At 46.0% G+C, this 20,926-nt stretch overlaps 1 protein-coding gene across 1 annotated transcript in view; it reads right to left on the bottom strand.

Moving 5' to 3' along the window:
- Nucleotides 1-20,926, bottom strand: part of LRRC56 (leucine rich repeat containing 56) — a 594,120-nt gene that overhangs the window by 17,669 nt on the left and 555,525 nt on the right. Inside the window, exon 13 of the mRNA XM_086958939.1 lies at nucleotides 19,478-19,665. Coding sequence (XP_086815065.1) covers nucleotides 19,478-19,665 — 188 coding nt within the window. The remainder of the gene's footprint in view (nucleotides 1-19,477; nucleotides 19,666-20,926) is intronic.

Raw genomic sequence — 20,926 nt, 5'->3', positions numbered from 1 at the left:
CGCGCCTATCTGAAGATCAACCACCTCACTTAAGGAAACAGGGCTATGCGGTTTTGGCCACCTCCTTCTATATTGCCAACCAACGGGGTGGCTCTATTAGTGCGGGGCAAAAATTGGATGGCACTGGAAGCAAAAGTGGCTATTGGGGGGGGGGGGGGGGAGGCGATGGTTAATTGCTGTGATTAAAATGGGGGGAAATTCAACTCATTATTTTTACAGTGTACGGGCCAAATGAGGATGACCCATTAACATTCGATTATCTGCTGGGAAAACTGCATCAATGACCAGAGCCTTTAGTATCATACAATGTTGCACTACATCCAGGGCCTGAACCTACATCAGGGGCCTCATGGAGTAGTACAAGAGGTGGAAGACTTAGTGACATCCTGAAGCAAATAGTGTCCTCCTACGCACAAATTGATGTCTGGCATAGCAGAAGACCCCAGGAGAATGGTTTTACCATTTACTCAGCCACCATAAATGTCTTTCACAGACTTATGTTTTTTGTTAGCCCCGTACTTAGGTCTTATGTTAATATTTAGTTAAATGAAAGAATAATTTCTGACCATAACTTATCATCTCTGTTTATTAGGTCAGATTGGTGTAGTCAGTCTTATACTCCATACTGCTGTAAGTTCGATCGGAAGTTGCTGTTAGATGATGAGTATATTCGACTAATGGCGGATAAGATAGAGGAACATCTAGATGTGAATCTAGGATCGACATCCAGTGGTCGGGATGCACTGAAGGCCTTTTTTACAGAAGACAGACTCTGAGTTTTACTATACAACGACAGAGGTTATGGACCCACGCCAAGACTCACTTACAGCTCACTCTCAGTAAGATCGAGGCAGGATTAGCTCAGAGCAAACTCAAACAAGACTCGCTAAATGTCACTATGGCTTTAGAACAGCAGGTAGTACTAAAAACAACACTAAAGAAAACTATGTGGGAAAGGCCAGCAAGAAGATCCAGGCTACGCAAATGTTGCGTTTTGAAAACAATGAGGAGATGGGTCAATTGCTGGCTTTCCAAATCAAAGCTAGAACAAGTAGTAGTCTCATTCAGAAGATTGAAAAAGAGAGAAAATCTTAGAACGGTCTGAAATTAGAGAGGTGGTTCGCAAATACTATCAAAATCTCTATAGAGAGGACTGTCTAGCCTCTGTTGAATCTGTTAAAAGCTACATTAAGAAATTTCAACATCGGAAGCTGACACAGGGTCAACGAAAAAGACTGGAGAAGAGAGTGAACTTGGCAGAGGTTGAGATGACCATCTGGCTATTGGCGAGAGGTAACAAGTATGGACCAGATCAACTTGCATTGAATTCTTTAAAATCATTTCAAAGGCACTTGCAATAGTTTACCGAAACCTGTTAATTTCCTCCAACTTCCTTTGTGGGGTCCCCATTTGTGGAGCAAAACTTATATTGTAATCCAAGGGAGGAAGGACTTCTACTACAAGTAGACGCGAGTAGTGCCTCTACCAATTTTAGTAGATTGGAGGGTGCAGACTCCTGCACGAACCATAATTTCTAAGTACCAACACCGTCCCCGAATAATCATTCCCTTCTAATCTAAATACTGCATCGTCCCTTAGTCTATCAACAGCTCTGGGTAATATCTTGGAATGTGGCTGGGCTTTATAGCACAATGTCACTCCCTCACTAGAAGGATCTACTGGAGAGATACAACATTTGCATCTTTCAGGAGACCTGGAGCCTGGTCCCCCTATTTAAACCAGGTTATGCTTGTTACTGTTTACCTGCAACCACAATAGGGAGAGGGCGCCCAGCAGGGGTCTGATCATCTGGGTTGGCATTGCTATGGGATGCCAGATTACCCTCCATCCAAGCTCTAGTCCAGATATCTTGGGGGAAAAACAGACAAAATATTGACTACAAAATATCGAATGGAAATAATATCGAGTACAAAATATAGGCTGGACAGAATATCGAATGGACAGAATATAGACATCAAAAATATTGTTTTGAAGGTAAGTAATGTAATAGCGAATTTCAAAATATAGATAGTCAAAATATTGAAGTACATATTATAGGTTAATAAAAATATTGAACATTTAATAATATCAAATTTTTTATAGTGTATTTTATGTGTTAAAAGTGTTTATTTATGTTATAATGTAATTTAATTAATTAATTTAATGTTATTTAAATTTTGTCTAATTTAATTCTGTAGCGGGTTGTGGGTTTATAGGGGAATAGGGTGGGAAGTAATTTAATTATAATTCATTAAATATGTAAATTTATTTATTGGTATTTGTTTATAATTAATAGTTAATTCATTTTTTCTTTGCAATTAATTACATTTAAATTAAGAATTCATTTTATTAAATTGATTAATTGAGAATTATGTTAATATTACTAATTTATTTTCTGTAGTGGGTGTGGGTTCATAGGGGAATAGGGTGGGAAGTAATTTAATTATAACTAATTACATATGTTAATTTTTTATTGGTATTTGTTGGATTTTAATTGTTAAGTAACTTTTTAATTACTAATTAATTACTTGTTAATTTGTAATTAATTAGTATTATTAGATAACTAATTGTAATGATTAATTTGAATTAGTATTTGTAATTAATTAATTATTATATTATATTTAATTGGTAATTACTTTTAATTAATTTTTTTATAGATATTAATATATATATATGTTTTTAAATAATATATGAAGTATCTACTTTCCCTACTGTTACACTCACTGGAGTGGGAATAGTAATTTTTACCCCTACGCTATCCAACGCTTTCCCTACTGTTGCACTCTCTGGAGTGGGAATAGTAATTGTTACCCCTACGCTATCCAACGCTTTCCCTACTGTTGCACTCTCTGGAGTGGGAATAGTAATTTTTACCCCTACGCTATCCAACCCTTTCCCTACTGTTGCATTCTCTGGAGTGGGAATAGTAATTATTACCCCTACGCTCTCCAACGCTTTTCCTACTGTTGCACTTTCTGGAGTGGGAATAGTCATTTTTACCCCTACGCTATCCAACCCTTTCTCTACTGTTGCACTCTCTGGAGTGGGAATAGTAATTTTTACCCCTACGCTATCCAACCCTTTCTCTACTGTTGCACTCTCTGGAGTGGGAATATTAATTTGTACCCCTACGCTATCCAACGCTTTTCCTACTGTTGCACTCTCTGGAGTGGGAATAGTAATTTTTACCTCTACGCTATCCAACGCCTTATCCACTGTTGCACTCTCTGGAGTGGGAATAGTAATTTTTACACTTCCGCTATCCTACGGTAATAATATTGGATATTTTTAATTGTATTATGTTACTATATATATATGTTTTAACAAATATGATTGTAAATTTTTTTTTTATAACTTTCATTAATTATTTTATTATTATAAGGTAATTGAAGTATTTTTAAGTATATTTTAGTAATTATTTTTTATATTAATTTAATTTAACATTGTTTTTAATAAAGTCGATATTTTTATAAACTATATTTTTGTAAACTATATTTTTTACTCAATATTTTTGTACTTAACTGTTTGTAGATACAAAGTCGATATTCTGTCTGTCGATATTTTTTTGCCGATATTTTTGCTAGTCAATATTATGTCCCTCGATATTATGTCAGTGATCCATCGTGGGGATTGGAATCAAGGGACCCAGGGGGGGGGGGAGATCCTATTGATTTGTTCAAAGTCTATGTGAGGGGGACCAAAGGGGGACCCACTCTCACCCAACTGGAAGAGAGCCTAGCTGTATGTTCATCTCACTCAAGAGTAATAGTAGAAGGTGAGTTTAATAACTCTTTTGAGCCTCTTGACAAAAAAGACCTCACAGGTTCTGGAGAAGACAACCTCAAATGGGCTGTCCCCCCTTAGACCTACCCCCAGTTAAAAGATTGGACACAGACGGTGCTCCAACTCAATGTCCTTACTGCTGAGTTTGCCCTGAGAGCAGTAAATGGTAGAAACCCCTCGGACAGGCAGGTCACAAACAAATATAACAGAGTTAGCTGTCCATCCTGCATCAATTACAATCTGCTCAATGTGAGGCTCTGGAGAGATCTGGTCGATATAAGTGTGGGAGTAACAACAGAGAGCAACCACAATACTCTTTGCCTTAGCATGAATCCCCTGTGGGACTCCTTTTATTATTCTAAGAGCAATTTACCCCCGACCTACACAAGGGAAATCCTTCCCTCTAACAACAGTAGATCTTTAAAATGGCAAAAGGAGGCTTTACAAGAAAACAAGATGTATGTAAATGTAAATGTATTGCGATTTATATAGCGCACGTATCACCCGAAGGCATCAAGGCGCTTGCCTTGGGAACCCGTCCTGGTATTCCCCTGTGAGATAACCCCAGCAGGGTATCCACAAGGTGAAAGCCAGGCATCCCGCCGCGAGGGGCCGTAGTGGAGATTAAGCAAGCTATTGCCCAGAGTCGCAGATTGTGAACCCGTGAGTCGAGTAGGCGCCGGAACAAGAATTATCGAGTCCCTGGAATTTTTGAGCCCAAGACCCGCCGAGGCAGGGAATCGAACCCTGGTCCAGGACCGATCTCAGCTTCCGGGTCTGCCGCCTCTAACCCCTGAGCCACACTTCTCCACTCAAGATCAATGTCATACAGCACGACTTGCTAGTAGGCACTCTCGAGCTTCCGTCCTTGATCGATAGCAAACACAGAGTAGCCAATGTAGTCATGGCTCACTCCCGAACTTTCGACCGACTTAGCTCATACTTCCTGGCTCCAAGGTCCGATCAAAAGACCAGCATTTCATCAGGAGGAGTCCACTCATGGTACACTAAGGATTGCAGACGTGATCACTCACTCTTAGCTTCAGCCATCAAAGCTAAGAATTGCCCTTTGATTAAAGCTTCCAGGAAGCGATAAAAGGCTACTTTACGTTCTGAAAAATTGGCATGGGATGAATCCAGTTGGCAGCAAATTAAAGAAGCCAGCGCAGAGAAGGACGCCAAGTCATTCTGCTCCCTAGTCACTTGGGGTAGTAGTTTAGGGGCCCAATCACCCCCCAACCATATCACCGGTCAGGAATGATATGACCACTTTCAGAAGCTCTTTACAATCTCTGGGGACACGCCCACAGTGGAGGTGGCTGACTCTCACAGCCATCCCTCGGATGAAGAATTTTTTACCTTGGGGAAATATAGGCTGCAATAGGTTGAATAGAACCGTCCAAAGCTGCAGGACCGGAGGGCATTTCGAGGGACCTATTTGTAGCTGGCATCCCAATTGGGCCCGCTTAATTCTACTCTTGTCAAATGCAATAGCTAGCGGTGCCTCTGTCCCCAGGTCTTGTAAGGGGGCAGAGGTGGTTAGAATCTATAAAAAAGGAGCCAGATACGAACCCTCAAACTATAGACCTTTTACCCTGATTGACGCTTTTTTGCTGCAGAAGATCCAGATATGGGCGGATGATAATGCAATCTTATCAGAGTATCAGGCTGGCTTCAGGGCGAAAATGGGGACCATCGACCAGGCATTCCGGCTTCTACTCCTTTATTGGAAAGTGGTAGTGATCGGCAAAGGCAGTCTCTATTTAGCCTTCATCAACTTTAAGACTGCCTTTGATTTAGTCCCCAGGTGTAAACTATGGCTTCCACTTAAAATGGGTATCCTGCTACCCATTCTTGACCTGGTAGCTTGGCTGCACAAAGGAAACAAAGCACAGATTAGATGGGGGGCGCAGGGGCAACTGACCAATCGCATCCCAGTCAGCAGGGGAGTTCAACAAGGCTGTGTTCTGGCTCCCATTCTATTCTCTCTGCACATGAATGGAGTGGATAGCTTTCTGCAAGAAGAACCAGCAGATGCACCAAACTTGGGGGCGATAATGAACCGACCCTTCTATTTGCAGATGACACCCTGCTGGTCTCAAAGACCCCAGCTGGGTTGCAATGGCTACTTAACAGATTTCATCTCTTCTGTGACACCAGGGGGATGGTCATTAACACCTCAAAAAACAAATATATTGCCTTTAACCCCGACATGTCCGACAGAGGCAGCCCATCGCTAGAGTGGGACTCGCCTGGAAAGAGTTTGTACTTTTGACTATCTTGGTGACTGACTTTCAGACAAAATGTCATGGAAGCCCCACCTGACTAAGATGTTAATGGGTCACAAGCGAGTAACGGGGTGCCTAGGAAAGGAGCACTTCTCCTCACACAATCGAACAGTAGCTCCAGCCCTTCAGGTCTACGATGCAAAAGCAGCCAGCACAGTTCTGTATGGAGCAGAGTTGTGGGAATTCAACAAGATTCCCGATCTCTGCAGATCTGAGCACAAATTCATAAGGGACCTAGTGATGCTGCCCCAAAACATACCGCTCACTCCCCTTATGCTTGATATGGGTAGGCGCTCCATTGGCGATAAAACGAGGCTTCGCTGGCTACTTTTCTGGGCTCGCATTAGGCGAACCCCCGAGCTCCTACCCTATGCAGAAGCCTTATCTGAGGTTATCCGGATAGACACAAGTAATAAGGAAGGCTGGATCACCAACGCTAGGAAATTGATGTCTGCACTGGGGCTTTAAGCCCATTGGGCCAAGCAGGATTCACTCTGGAAAGAAGTGCTTAAACGACATTACTGGGAATGGGTGAAACAACAAGAATCTAGCAAATCAAATCTATAAAGACTTACCACAGAATTTTATCTCCATACACAGACCAGACATCTGGAGCCCTACTTAGACATTATTCAAGTCTCCCGGGACAGGATGTTATACATCCATTTTAAGTTTGGCACATGTCCTGTCTGTGAGCAACTGCTAACTGGCACCGATGTAACCCAAGACCAAAAGTTTGCCCATGCTGCAAGGTCCCAGTGGAAAGTGTTGCCCATGTTATGTTTGCTTGTCAGGCCTACCCCAAATCGAGGACGAAATGGCTAAAACAGAACCACTGGGATGCCTTGCACATTTCAAGATCAGATTCCAGGCCACTCTTTGCTGTGGAGTGGTTTTTAAGCCGTGCATGGCATATAAGAAGGAAGGCTCAAATAGGAACAACAGTTTCCCAATTCTCGGGGAGAAGTCAGATCAGAGCCAACCAGGTATTGATGCAAAAACGTATTTTGGCAATTATTAAGGATTTGCGGCCTAAAAATTGAATTGTATAATCCCTTGAAATCGTTCACTTTGCTTCCAAGCAACCAACCTTCCAGAGCCTTAATAGCACTATCCACAAAGTCTACCCAGTCCTGATTCTGTGTTGTCTAGGTGTCTCTGGACTTAATCCTGTACGGTTCAGCGGTGAAGCCAAACCCATCAATGAGAGCACTCTTCAAAACTGAGTAATTGTCAGCATCGTCTTCTCTAACAGTGAGGAGCTTATCTCTACCTTTGTCAGCAAAGGAGAGCCACAAGATAGCTCCCCACTGCTCTTGAGGGACCCTCTGAACTTTACAGGCCCTCTCTAAAACAGTTTTCCATTTGTGGATGTCATCCCCAACGTGGTAGGAAGGGACAATCTTGCTCAGGTTCCTATTATGAAAGGGATGTTCCTTAACTCTAGGGACACTGTTGCTGCCATCATGGACTATAGTCCCAACTTTTTCTAGCCCTCTGGACTTCTAAGGACTCTTTATCAAGGGCCAACTGCTCTTGCCTGAGCCTAATCCTAACTTTCTCAAGCTCAAGAAATTGGTATTCCCTTTTATAAGAGTGGTCCCTCTTGCTAGATACTAAGCCTGGGAGGAGTTTGCGGAGCAGTGCTCCATGTAGTTCCATGGAGTTTAAAAAAAAACTCAGTGTAACTTTGCTCCGCCCCAGGCCCACAAACAATTTCTTTTTTAAAGGGAAAAAACGCACTCACCTTGTCTTCTATGTCATCTGTGGGCGCCCCTCCTCCTCGCAACGGTGACTCCTCTCTCCTGGCTCTCCTCCTTGCCTTTCTCCTCTTCCCCCTACGTTTTACGTCTTGCGCATGCGCAGTTCAAGCAAGATGTAAAAACGTAGGGGGCGGAGGAGGAGGACGGCAAGGAGGAGAGCCAGGATTCCCAGAAAACACCGAAGCAAGGAGGCGGGCTGCCCTTGGACGACATAGAAGACAAGGTTAGTGCGCTTTTAAAAAACTTTTTGAGGCTGTGGTCCAGAGAGCTGAGTGGCGTACTCTGCCACGGAGTCAGAGTTTTACCTCAACTTTGCGTTAACAGCAGAACCGGGAGTTGTTAAAACTCTGCAAACTCCGCTGTGAGGAGCAGAGTGCGCCGCTCGGGGATACTAGATACAGAGGTCCCTACAGACTGTCCTGAGTGATTAGACTCTGCAGAGGGAGACCTCGAACTCCTTGGTAAACTCTTCACTCCAGGAGGAGTAAAGAGGGGAGCCTCATGGCCTCCTCCATTCTCCTCTTGAACATCTGAGTTATCCAGGTGAGAACCATCGGGTTCTACCTGGTCAGGGTTAGAGTCTAGGTCATAAAGGGTGTCACCTCCTGACATGTCTTCATTCCCTGTCCTGCCCTCTCTCTCCTGTTCATATGACCCAGGGGTTTTCCTTAAGTCATCTAGAAGTAACACCTTTACCAGGCATTGAGTGTTGACACTGCCTCCTTTCTTCAAATTACTAAAGGTACACAGGGCTTTCTGTTTTTAGAATGAAAGCTCAATGTATCTAGAAGGCAGAGAGCCACTGGCATCTCCTTTTGCAGACATACTAAGGGGTTTATTAGTATGGCGGGTGAAGAGCCGCTGCTGGTCCAGTGGTGGCAACCGCAGTACCGGTGGTGGCCATCCCCCCCGCAATCGAAACACTGAACACCGCCAGTCAAATTAGCATCACGGCCGTGGCGGTGTGATTTTCCACCCGCCACTTTTCCGCCGGTTGCAGCCCGCCCGCTTAGCTGGCGGACAGAGCTGGACCGCTACAAATGTTGCGGATCAGGGCCAAACATTGAAAGGCATGCGGAGACATGTTCCGGGGGCCGAGGTAACACCTCTCATCAGCCCGGCTAGCTTGACTCCAAGTGGTGTGGAGTGCCTGGGACCCACGTCTGGGCATCCCCAGCGCACTTAGGGCGGCAATTGCAAAAACAACAAGTGATGGACTGAATGTGGATCAATGTCACACACTCCCCCAGTCAAAAGATCTGGGCCCAAATCCATCATTTTTTTGCACTCCACACCACCCTGGGTTAGACAATGGCGATATGCAAATCAGCTCTGACCCTGTTGCCCCATGGGAACAGTCCAGTCCGAACTACAAAAGCCATGTCCTTCCCAGAACGGAATCAAGCATCCGAGGATTTTGGCTTTTGTAGTTCGGACTGGACTGTTCCCATGGGGCAACAGGGTCAGAGCTGATTTGCATATCGCCATTGTCTAACCCAGGGTGGTGTGGAGTGCAAAAAAACGATGGATTTGGGCCCAGATATTTTGACTGGGGGAGTGTGTGACATTGATCCGCATTCAGTCCATCACTTGTTGTTTTTGCAATGTTAACAGGAGCATGTCCTGCATCTCCCTGCACTGCGTGGCAGGCACTGCACAGTACCTGCCACCTGGCACAGGGAAATGTAGAGGGGTACCATGGGCAACCCCAGTGCACCCACTCCCCCTCCAACACATTGGGGGCCCGCAATGGGCCCCCGGAACATGTCTCCGCATGCCTTTCAATGTTTGGCCCTGATCCGCAACATTTGTAGCGGTCCAGCTCTGTCCGCCAGCTAAGCGGGCGGGCTGCAACCGGCGGAAAAGTGGCGGGTGGAAAATCACACCGCCACGGCCGTGATGCTAATTTGACTGGCGGTGTTCAGTGTTTCGATTGCGGGGGGGATGGCCACCACCGGTACCGCGGTTGCCACCGAGGATGCTTGATTCCGTTCTGGGAAGGACATGGCTTTTGTAGTTCGGACTGGACTGTTCCCATGGGGCAACAGGGTCAGAGCTGATTTGCATATCGCCATTGTCTAACCCAGGGTGGTGTGGAGTGCAAAAAAACGATGGATTTGGGCCCAGATCTTTTGACTGGGGGAGTGTGTGACATTGATCCACATTCAGTCCATCACTTGTTGTTTTTGCAATTGCCGCCCTAAGTGCGCTGGGGATGCCCAGACGTGGGTCCCAGGCACTCCACACCACTTGGAGTCAAGCTAGCCGGGCTGATGAGAGGTGTTACCTCGAAACCGGTCCGGTCCTCGGATGCTTGATTCCGTTCTGGGAAGGACATGGCTTTTGTAGTTCGGACTGGACTGTTCCCATGGGGCAACAGGGTCAGAGCTGATTTGCATATCGCCATTGTCTAACCCAGGGTGGTGTGGAGTGCAAAAAAACGATGGATTTGGGCCCAGATCTTTTGACTGGGGGAGTGTGTGACATTGATCCACATTCAGTCCATCACTTGTTGTTTTTGCAATGTTAACAGGAGCATGTCCTGCATCTCCCTGCACTGCGTGGCAGGCACTGCACAGTACCTGCCACCTGGCACAGGGAAATGTAGAGGGGTACCATGGGCAACCCCAGTGCACCCACTCCCCCTCCAACACATTGGGGGCCCGCAATGGGCCCCCGGAACATGTCTCCGCATGCCTTTCAATGTTTGGCCCTGATCCGCAACATTTGTAGCGGTCCAGCTCTGTCCGCCAGCTAAGCGGGCGGGCTGCAACCGGTGGAAAAGTGGCGGGTGGAAAATCACACCGCCACGGCCGTGATGCTAATTTGACTGGCGGTGTTCAGTGTTTCGATTGCGGGGGGGATGGCCACCACCGGTACCGCGGTTGCCACCGAGGATGCTTGATTCCGTTCTGGGAAGGACATGGCTTTTGTAGTTCGGACTGGACTGTTCCCATGGGGCAACAGGGTCAGAGCTGATTTGCATATCGCCATTGTCTAACCCAGGGTTGTGTGGAGTGCAAAAAAACGATGGATTCGGGCCCAGATCTTTTGACTGGGGGAGTGTAAGACATTGATCCACATTCAGTCCATCACTTGTTGTTTTTGCAATTGCCGCCCTAAGTGCGCTGGGGATGCCCAGACGTGGGTCCCAGGCACTCCACGCCACTTGGAGTTAAGCTAGCCGGGCTGATGAGAGGTGTTACCTCGAAACCGGTCCGGTCCTCGGATGCTTGATTCCATTCTGGGAAGGATATGGCTTTTGTAGTTCGGACTGGACTGTTCCCATGGGGCAACAGGGTCAGAGCTGATGTGCATATCGCCATTGTCTAACCCAGGGTGATGTGGAGTGCAAAAAAACGATGGATTTGGGCCCAGATCTTTTGACTGGGGGAGTGTGTGACATTGATCCACATTCAGTCCATCACTTGTTGTTTTTGCAATTGCCGCCCTAAGTGCGCTGGGGATGCCCAGACGTGGGTCCCAGGCACTCCACACCACTTGGAGTCAAGCTAGCCGGGCTGATGAGAGGTGTTACCTCGAAACTGGTCCGGTCCTCGGATGCTTCATTCCATTCTGGGAAGGACATGGCTTTTGTAGTTCGGACTGGACTGTTCCCATGGGGCAACAGGGTCAGAGCTGATTTGCATATCGCCATTGTCTAACCCAGGGTGGTGTGGAGTGCAAAAAAACGATGGATTTTGGCCCAGATCTTTTGACTGGGGGAGTGTGTGACATTGATCCACATTCAGTCCATCACTTGTTGTTTTTGCACTTGTTGTTTTTGCAATTGCCGCCCTAAGTGCGCTGGGGATGCCCAGACGTGGGTCCCAGGCACTCCACACCACTTGGAGTCAAGCTAGCCGGGCTGATGAGAGGTGTTACCTCGAAACCGGTCCGGTCCTCGGATGCTTGATTCCGTTCTGGGAAGGACATGGCTTTTGTAGTTCGGACTGGACTGTTCCCATGGGGCAACAGGGTCAGAGCTGATTTGCATATCGCCATTGTCTAACCCAGGGTGGTGTGGAGTGCAAAAAAACGATGGATTTGGGCCCAGATCTTTTGACTGGGGGAGTGTGTGACATTGATCCACATTCAGTCCATCACTTGTTGTTTTTGCAATTGCCGCCCTAAGTGCGCTGGGGATGCCCAGACGTGGGTCCCAGGCATTCCACACCACTTGGAGTCAAGCTAGCCGGGCTGATGAGAGGTGTTACCTCGAAACCGGTCCGGTCCTCGGATGCTTGATTCCGTTCTGGGAAGGACATGGCTTTTGTAGTTCGGACTGGACTGTTCCCATGGGGCAACAGGGTCAGAGCTGATTTGCATATCGCCATTGTCTAACCCAGGGTGGTGTGGAGTGCAAAAAAACGATGGATTTGGGCCCAGATCTTTTGACTGGGGGAGTGTGTGACATTGATCCACATTCAGTCCATCAAGTGTTGTTTTTGCACTGGTTGTTTTTGCAATTGCCGCCCTAAGTGCGCTGGGGATGCCCAGACGTGGGTCCCAGGCACTCCACACCACTTGGAGTCAAGCTAGCCGGGCTGATGAGAGATGTTACCTCGAAACCGGTCCGGTCCTCGGATGCTTGATTCCGTTCTGGGAAGGACATGGCTTTTGTAGTTCGGACTGGACTGTTCCCATGGGGCAACAGGGTCAGAGCTGATTTGCATATCGCCATTGTCTAACCCAGGGTGGTGTGGAGTGCAAAAAAACGATGGATTTGGGCCCAGATCTTTTGACTGGGGGAGTGTGTGACATTGATCCACATTCAGTCCATCACTTGTTGTTTTTGCAATTGCCGCCCTAAGTGCGCTGGGGATGCCCAGACGTGGGTCCCAGGCACTCCACACCACTTGGAGTCAAGCTAGCCGGGCTGATGAGAGGTGTTACCTCGAAACCGGTCCGGTCCTCGGATGCTTGATTCTGTTCTGGGAAGGACATGGCTTTTGTAGTTCGGACTGGACTGTTCCCATGGGGCAACAGGGTCAGAGCTGATTTGCATATCGCCATTGTCTAACCCAGGGTGGTGTGGAGTGCAAAAAAACGATGGATTTGGGCCCAGATCTTTTGACTGGGGGAGTGTGTGACATTGATCCACATTCAGTCCATCACTTGTTGTTTTTGCAATTGCCGCCCTAAGTGCGCTGGGGATGCCCAGACGTGGGTCCCAGGCACTCCACACCACTTGGAGTCAAGCTAGCCGGGCTGATGAGAGGTGTTACCTCGAAACCGGTCCGGTCCTCGGATGCTTGATTCCGTTCTGGGAAGGACATGGCTTTTGTAGTTCGGACTGGACTGTTCCCATGGGGCAACAGGGTCAGAGCTGATTTGCATATCGCCATTGTCTAACCCAGGGTGGTGTGGAGTGCAAAAAAACGATGGATTTGGGCCCAGATCTTTTGACTGGGGGAGTGTGTGACATTGATCCACATTCAGTCCATCACTTGTTGTTTTTGCAAATGCCTGTTAACATTGCGGCAGTGCTGCCGGCAGCAGCGATTGCCGCAATGTTAATGGCCAGAATCCAACCGCCGTGGTCGATTTCGACTGCGGAACATCCTAATTGGACCGGCAGTTTTGCCGCGGTCCTGGCAGTCGGTGTTTTCCCTCTACAATGGCAGTAAGAGTGATTTTTTGACTGCCATCCTATTACACCTCTAAGTGTGGTGAGGTGTTGCACCTACCTAACCTAGCGGGAACTAAACTCTCTAAGGGTTGACTTACCCAACCCTAAGTTCAGTAGAACTAGTATTATATGCACCTAGTACTAGTGGTTTTCCAGTTAATTAATACAAAGATGTATCTGGTAAAACAATGCAGGCTTGAATCCCAACCGCTGCACACCAATGTGAAAAGTTGGCCTGGTATGTGATGACTACTAATTAAAGTGCCAGTACTGATAATATTTATTAAATACTAGAACTAATCACCCACAGCAAGAAAATTAATTCAAGAAAGGGTACTGCTGCTTAGTCGCAATTTTATTTTATAGAAATTCAACAATTGTTATAAAATTTATCTTTACATCAAAGAAGAAAAACATTAGAAAAATCAGGAAAAAACGGACACATCAAACTCCATTCAAATGAACACTTCAAACTTTCAAAACCTCAATCATATCACATTCAAGAAACATGCACCGCATTCAAACCTGGATCAAGCATACCACATACTACTGCTACAATAAAAAGGAAATACAAACTGGATCTGCATCAATTATACAATAGTTCAGTACAATTGTTTAAAAATCGTACATTCCGGTAGATTTTTTACATTTTTCCACCATTCATTAAAGGATGATACAAGTGGGTAATGTACACAGGATGGTGCGGAGTCTAGAGGTAGAAATGACTCCTATACACACAAGCAGACCAGTAGAATATTAGGCCTACGCTTTTCAAATCCCCTTTAGTCTGTCGGGGATTCTCATCAGGGCCTCAAACACACCCAAGAGGCTATACGTGGAACCTGTGAGGGTCGGGACGGATCAGGCTTCTCTGGGATGGAAAGCCGCTCTGTGAATATAAATGAACACAGGCGGATAGAGGTTTATGGTGTCCAATGGAACAAGAAAGAATCTGCAAGGGGGAAACAATCTTGATTAGCAGTATATGCCACAATCAAATGAACCGGGAAAGGAGGCGTCGGCTTTTAGCGGGGGGTGTCTCATTTATATTCACATTTGAAACGCGTAGGCCTAATATTCTACTGGATCAGAATCGACTGTTCGGATTCCTTTCCAACAAAACCATTTTGATGGGGTCGGTCGGAAAGGAATCTGAACTGGATTTCCGAATGACTTGCGATGGGCTCGGCCAGCCCGGCTGCCATTCGGATATCCTCCATCATTCCGTCAGGCGGCTCTTTCCAGCTGAGGGATTCGGATGGAAGATTCCCACAGCCTTTCTGTGCCGGCCTTTCCGACACAGAAAGGCTATCAGAATCCTACTATGGGGTCCCCCAGAAGGCCCCCCATTGGTGAAGGACTCCGGATGGTGGCCTAGGTTGCACCGTGCCCCCCTGATGATCCTTGGACCAGTTGGCAGGCACCTTGAGGTGCCTGCCACCGTGTGCAGGGATGAACTGTACCTCTGCTCTTTGAAATGAGAGCATACATTCAGAACAGAATGCATGCCCCCATTGTAAAGAATAGTATTGTGACCGAACAGGGTTCGGTCGCATCCTACTTGCAGGGCTGCAACCGATGACAGGAGGTCGTTCGCTTCCAGTTCCCAACCGTTGGTCCGTCCGACATCGGAATCAGCCCCTTCGTCTGACAACACTAAGGGCCTCTCATTAGGATGAAGGGCGGACTTTGTCCGCCCGCCACCCTATCGGTATTCTCGACCACCCACCATAAGGGCGGGGGGCCCGTTGGGGGAATTAGGATGTGCCCGCCACAGTGGCGGGCACATCTTTCATTTTTAGCATTGTGGCGGGCGGTGCACTCTGCACCGCCCGCCACAATGCTAAAAATGCGTTTTCGCATTTGCATATACAAAGCGGCAGGCACTGCACGGTGCCTGCCGCTTTGTACATGCAAATGAAGGGGGGTTCCATAGGTCCCCACCTGTGCACCCCCACCTCGGCCTTCACCAGGCGGGCCCCCAGGGGCCCCCCAAAGCAAAGACCGCCTGCCTTTCTGTGGCGGCATCGCCGCCGCGGAAAGGCACCTATTTGCACGCATCCAAATATGGCTGGCGGTGTCTGATAGACACCGCCTCCATATGAACCCTTTTCCGCCCGGCCGCAAGGCAACCGGGGCGGAAAAGTAGCGGGCGGTGTTTGCCTTCGCTGCGGTCCCCCTGCCATTGTAATGTGGCGGGCGGACATTTCTGTCGGGCGGATCGCCACCGCCACTATAGCGGTGGCGATCCGCCGGGCATGGTAATGGACCCCTAAGAGTGATGGAAGTGGGTCTCTCATTTCTTACAAATTAGAAGAGTAAATGTTCTACCATTTTGAGTTTGTATTTGTATTTCTTTCGAGGTATCCATTGGAAAGTGTATTCCTTTGATACAGGCTGAAAGGGTAAAAGATGGGACAAAGGCATAAAAGAGGAAAAAGCACATAAAAATGTCCAGAGGAAAATGTTAGATCTACCTGGATTTGTTTTGAAAAAGAAGTGACTTGTCTGCTAACAAATTAGGGCATAGAAATAATTTTGTGGTAAAATCTTACTGTACAATTTTGGGTAGGGAGCTCATTTTATTTGTGTTAGGAAAGACAGATTTACCTACAATGAACCTTCTTTGACTTCAATCCAAAGGCCTCACAGGGCCGAGTAAAACAGTGCAATTGATTAGGGTATACATTTGAAGAGAAGTCTGTTGTGCTGAAGACCACTGAAGTGATGTGCTAGTGGAAGACTAAATAATTTGCCACAATTGGCTAGATAATGTAGAAACGGATAGAGAATAATGCAATGCAATGCAATGAAAGTTTTGTTCCACATTTGTGGTTTTAGATTGTTTATAGTTTTCACGCACATCGATGCAAAAGGGACCCCAACACAATAGAAAATACGTAGGTTTATCTGGAGAAAGAAAATAATAAATCATTAGACCCTATATAAAAAGTTTTTCTCTAACAATTAATTAATTTTTTTGTACATGGCAAGACAGAGGCATAATCCAGTTAACAATGAAGGGGGATATTCTTAAGAATGTGTGTTAATCATCGCAAAATTAGCTTAATGCAACTCTTCACATCGCAATCTATCGCGGGAAAATAACGCTCTGTTAACTAAGTATTCACAACATGGAGGTGCCATGAGATAGGTTCACAATAACGCGTCAAATGTCCGCGATAAAGTCAATGTGATGCCGTAAAAATTCGGACCATGAATGCAAAAAAAGTTCCGATGAGCTCAATCACGAAACAAAAATCAGCGAAAACCAGCGACAGGCATGCAAGTCACACACATCAGCAGGAAAAATCACCATTAAAGAAAAAAAACAGACAAACAAATGCCAAACAACAGCGAAGCACAATGGATGTTGCCGGAGCAAGTCCGGAGGACCTTGGGGTCAGGGAAGGGCAAGAAGAAGAAGAGTAGGAAAAAGTGGTTCAGTCCACAGGAAAACAGGATCCTGTTAATGGAGGTGGTAGCACACACACATAACATGCAGAGCACATCAACATTGACAACAATGTGGTACAAACCGCAACACGTCCACTACAGAACACAGGACACAACTGGTGCCGCTTGTCTGTAGAAACTGGCCAATCACATTTGGCATTGCAGGGAAATGTGAGTTGATAATGTACTAGTACAAACACATCCGTTATGTGGGAGAAATGTCACTGTCACCCATCAAATAGGCAGTTCCTCCCAAACAGCCACAATGTACACATTCATGCAGTCTGTATGAAAACATGTACAATGCGACAACATACATGTGAACACATTGTTAAACTGCATCACCCCTTTACATTGCAGAGGGAGAATCAACACCTCGTGCAGAGCAGCCCGAACCTCTCTTCTTTGATGATGATGAGGACCACCACAGCTTCAACTCCGACGCCCTCCAACAGCTCGTGGAGAGCCTCTGCAGCCCACCCCCCGGAGCAGGGCAGCCCAGCTGCTACGAGGAGACCCCACCTGCTGCATAGACCACACAGCAGTCAGCACCCACCACCACGACTGCCTCCCAGGACCCCCACAAAGAGCACATGGCCTTCCAACGCCATTATTGGGATGCCAGGAGAATCTGGCTGAACAGGTGCTAAAAATCATTTATTGGGCCATTTTTACAAGAAAATGTGTAAAAACACATCAACTGAATTTTCAACTCAGTTTATCTGCTGCTCCAAAGGTCATGAAGGGCCACATAAATAGTTAAAACAATAAGGTGACCACTTTCAGATACAGCCTTTTCTTCTTCAAAGAAAGTCTCTGAAACATACTTGGAATAGAACCTTCTTTAAGGTATGGTCTCAATAGATTGCAGCACTCTTTAAATCTGAGGGATAAATTGAGGTGGGTGTGACAGAGAAGAACAAAATCCTACTAACATGGTGTCTCCCAGGGAACAGGGATGTGTGATACAAAGAGGACTGAGAGGTTACAGTAAGCCTGAAGAGGGTACTCTTTCCTTCTGGGGGAAATGACGAGGAGGAAAGGGTGTCGTCTGACATCAGGACCCAGGAAGACAGGAGTGGTGAGGGACACTTTGAAATTTAGTGACCTCTGTGATTCACCCTGACAAGGATTTGTGCATGTTTTTTTACTAATGTAAGGTTCAGTTGTGAAAATACACCAATCTGAGTGTTAATTAACATATTTGTTGGCATAAAACTGTTCATTTTTTTGTACATTTTCAGTGCATCCACAATCCCTTCCCAATAAAAGGGGCATCAGTCTCCATCACGATAGCCCAAAAAAGTAACAGTTTACAATAAAATAGGCAGCATTATTAATATTGTTAGAGGAGTTTAGTGTTATACAACATATGGAAACAAAGGCTACTTACTACTGCTCATTTCATCAGTACAAGGCAGCGGTCCCGCAATCCAAATCATGATGCGATCGCCACCGCGGCGGTCCCATCCAGCGATTTTACATTGGGGATGGTGCTGCTGGCTGCAGCACCGCTGCGGGTTGGAAATCACATGTTGTGCATTTCCATGCACAATGTGGCAGGCACCACGCGGTGCCTGCCACCTTGTCCATGGAAATGTAGGGGGGTACCCAGGGTACCCTCAAGTGCACATACACCCTCCCCCCACACAGAGGGGGTCCACAACGGGCCCCCGAAACATGTCTCCATCAGTCTTTCCACGGCGGTTCCACCGACATGGAAAGGCTGGCTGACGCCAGCATTGTAATCTGGCGGGCGGTGCCTGCTAGGCCCCGCTGCCATTTTATCCATGCTGACCACTCTGCCAGGTAATCGTGACGATTGCCTGTGGCAGAAGCGTGGAGGGCTGTCTTTGGGGCTGCCGCGGTCACAAAGAGATTCCGCCAGCCATCCTAATCTGGTGGGGAAATCGGAGTCAGATGGCGGAGAGACCACCAGCGGTGGCGGTCCTTTCACCATCATAATGAGCCCAAAAGATCGCACAGAGCATTGTACCAAATTCTAGATGGCTAGGTAGAACTTCAAGTAGTCTGGGACTAGGCCAACCATGTTTTATAGATTTGTTAGGGATAATATATCATTCTATATTAGACACACCATTGGGTATGAAATCAAGCCTTTATCAGTCCATACTACAACTAAACCTTAAAAGTTTGAATAATACTAGACACTGAAGCCGTACTGCCCCAAGGGCACAGATGAGACACTCCATCAGTGGCTGTTGCAAGGCTATAAAATAGGAGTCCAACAAGCTGTTAAAAAGTATTAGATAGTTTTGTCTCTCAAACACTGTGTAAATTTAGATGAAAACCTAGACATGAAACAGCTTGACACTGTAAATTGCAATGTTCTCAGCAAGGATGATCGAGAGAGAACTAGTGCTAAGGCTCAGAGATACGATTATCTGACTGATAACAACAATATAAATTAACATAACAAAGGAGATTTATACCTGTAACAGTTATTGGGGCTGGCAACAATCTCCACTAATGACAAGTAAAAAGTCCTTTACAAACACAGGAAACAAAGAAGTGTAGCTGTGTTCATCCTGTACCTGTGGGAGACTTGGGAAGAGGTGAATAACCTGAGGAGTCTGATGACACTCGACTGCTACAATCATCATCATATGACTGCAGCAACTCTTCTTCATAGCCGTTGCTGAGTCTGTCTCCGTCTCCAATATCATCATGTGTTATCCTCAGCACCTGGGGTGCCCTTTCCCTTTCAACAGCTTGTCTGCGCCTGGCAAATGTAAAGTGAATACATAACCAAGATTTGTTTGCATGCAAAACATAAACAAATTTTACCTTTACAGAAGTTTGACCTACATCCGCACAGAAACCATCTTACCCTTTGAGCCCCAATATAACAACGCCCAGTGCAGTATCAACAACTAGTACACCAATTGTGGTGGGAAACAACCTTTACAATGCAGTCATCTCATCACAACTCACTACATTTACAACACAGTGATTACATCGCAACATCCTTTACAACGCATGTCACTACAACGCAACCATTACATTGCATGGCACTACTACGCATGACACTACAACTCATGTCACTACAACGCAAGCCTTACATTGCATGTCATTACAACGCATGTCATTACAACGCATGTCATTACAACGCATGTCATTACAACGCATAGTACCCCTACACTATCCAACACTTACCCTACTCTTGCACCCCTTAGAGTTAGAATGGTAATTTTTACCCCTACAGTATCCAACACTTATCTTAAATGCAATGTAATGGTATGCATTGTAATGGTATGCTTTGTAAAGGTACAATGCGATGTAATGGAATGCGTTGTAAATGTATTTTAAAAAAATGTGTTGTAATGACAAACGATGTAAATGTATGGGTTGTAAGGGATGTTGCAGTGTAAAAACTGCTTTGTAAAGTCATGCGTTGTAAATGTATACATTGTAACGTCATACATTCATTGTCGTCTTACCACTGGTTACCTGTTTCTTATATACACCACAGTTTTCAGATGGGGTACTAACAGGTTGGCCTATGACTCCGCTGATGGCATTCGAATTAAATCGTGCTGCAGAGCGGTGCAGGCATCTTCTTCAACAGTGCCAATCAAATAGGCTGTGCCATTTGACCAACACCCTTGGATTTCACGGACTGGTCCAGTATTGGCTTTTACCAAGGTTACATTATGAGTTTGCTGTGCTTTGTGTTAATAGCGTATTATAGATCTCTGTGAATGCTAGTGACATCAGGGTTGAACAAAATATTGTCTAGTGGAAAAGCATGCAAATGCAACACATGAATTAAAAACTAGGTTCTTAATGAGAAAACTTCAAGGATAATGTTATCCGAGTTCCAGTTTTGGATACAGTTAACTGGCAGGTAATAACAGGTCACATATTTGTAAATATAGGAACATTTTATTGTTTTTTTGTATTTGTCTACCGTACCTCCTCGTATGCATGTTTCATGCGATTATTTTATTTCGGTAGAATGGAATTTGATGGTAGTTTGCTCT

Source organism: Lissotriton vulgaris, chromosome 2_1 (assembly GCF_964263255.1).
Source record: "Lissotriton vulgaris chromosome 2_1, aLisVul1.2, whole genome shotgun sequence".
In the NCBI taxonomy this organism is placed as follows: domain Eukaryota; kingdom Metazoa; phylum Chordata; class Amphibia; order Caudata; family Salamandridae; genus Lissotriton; species Lissotriton vulgaris.
Note: the sequence above shows the minus strand (reverse complement) of the source record. Positions and strands in the feature narration are given on the sequence as shown.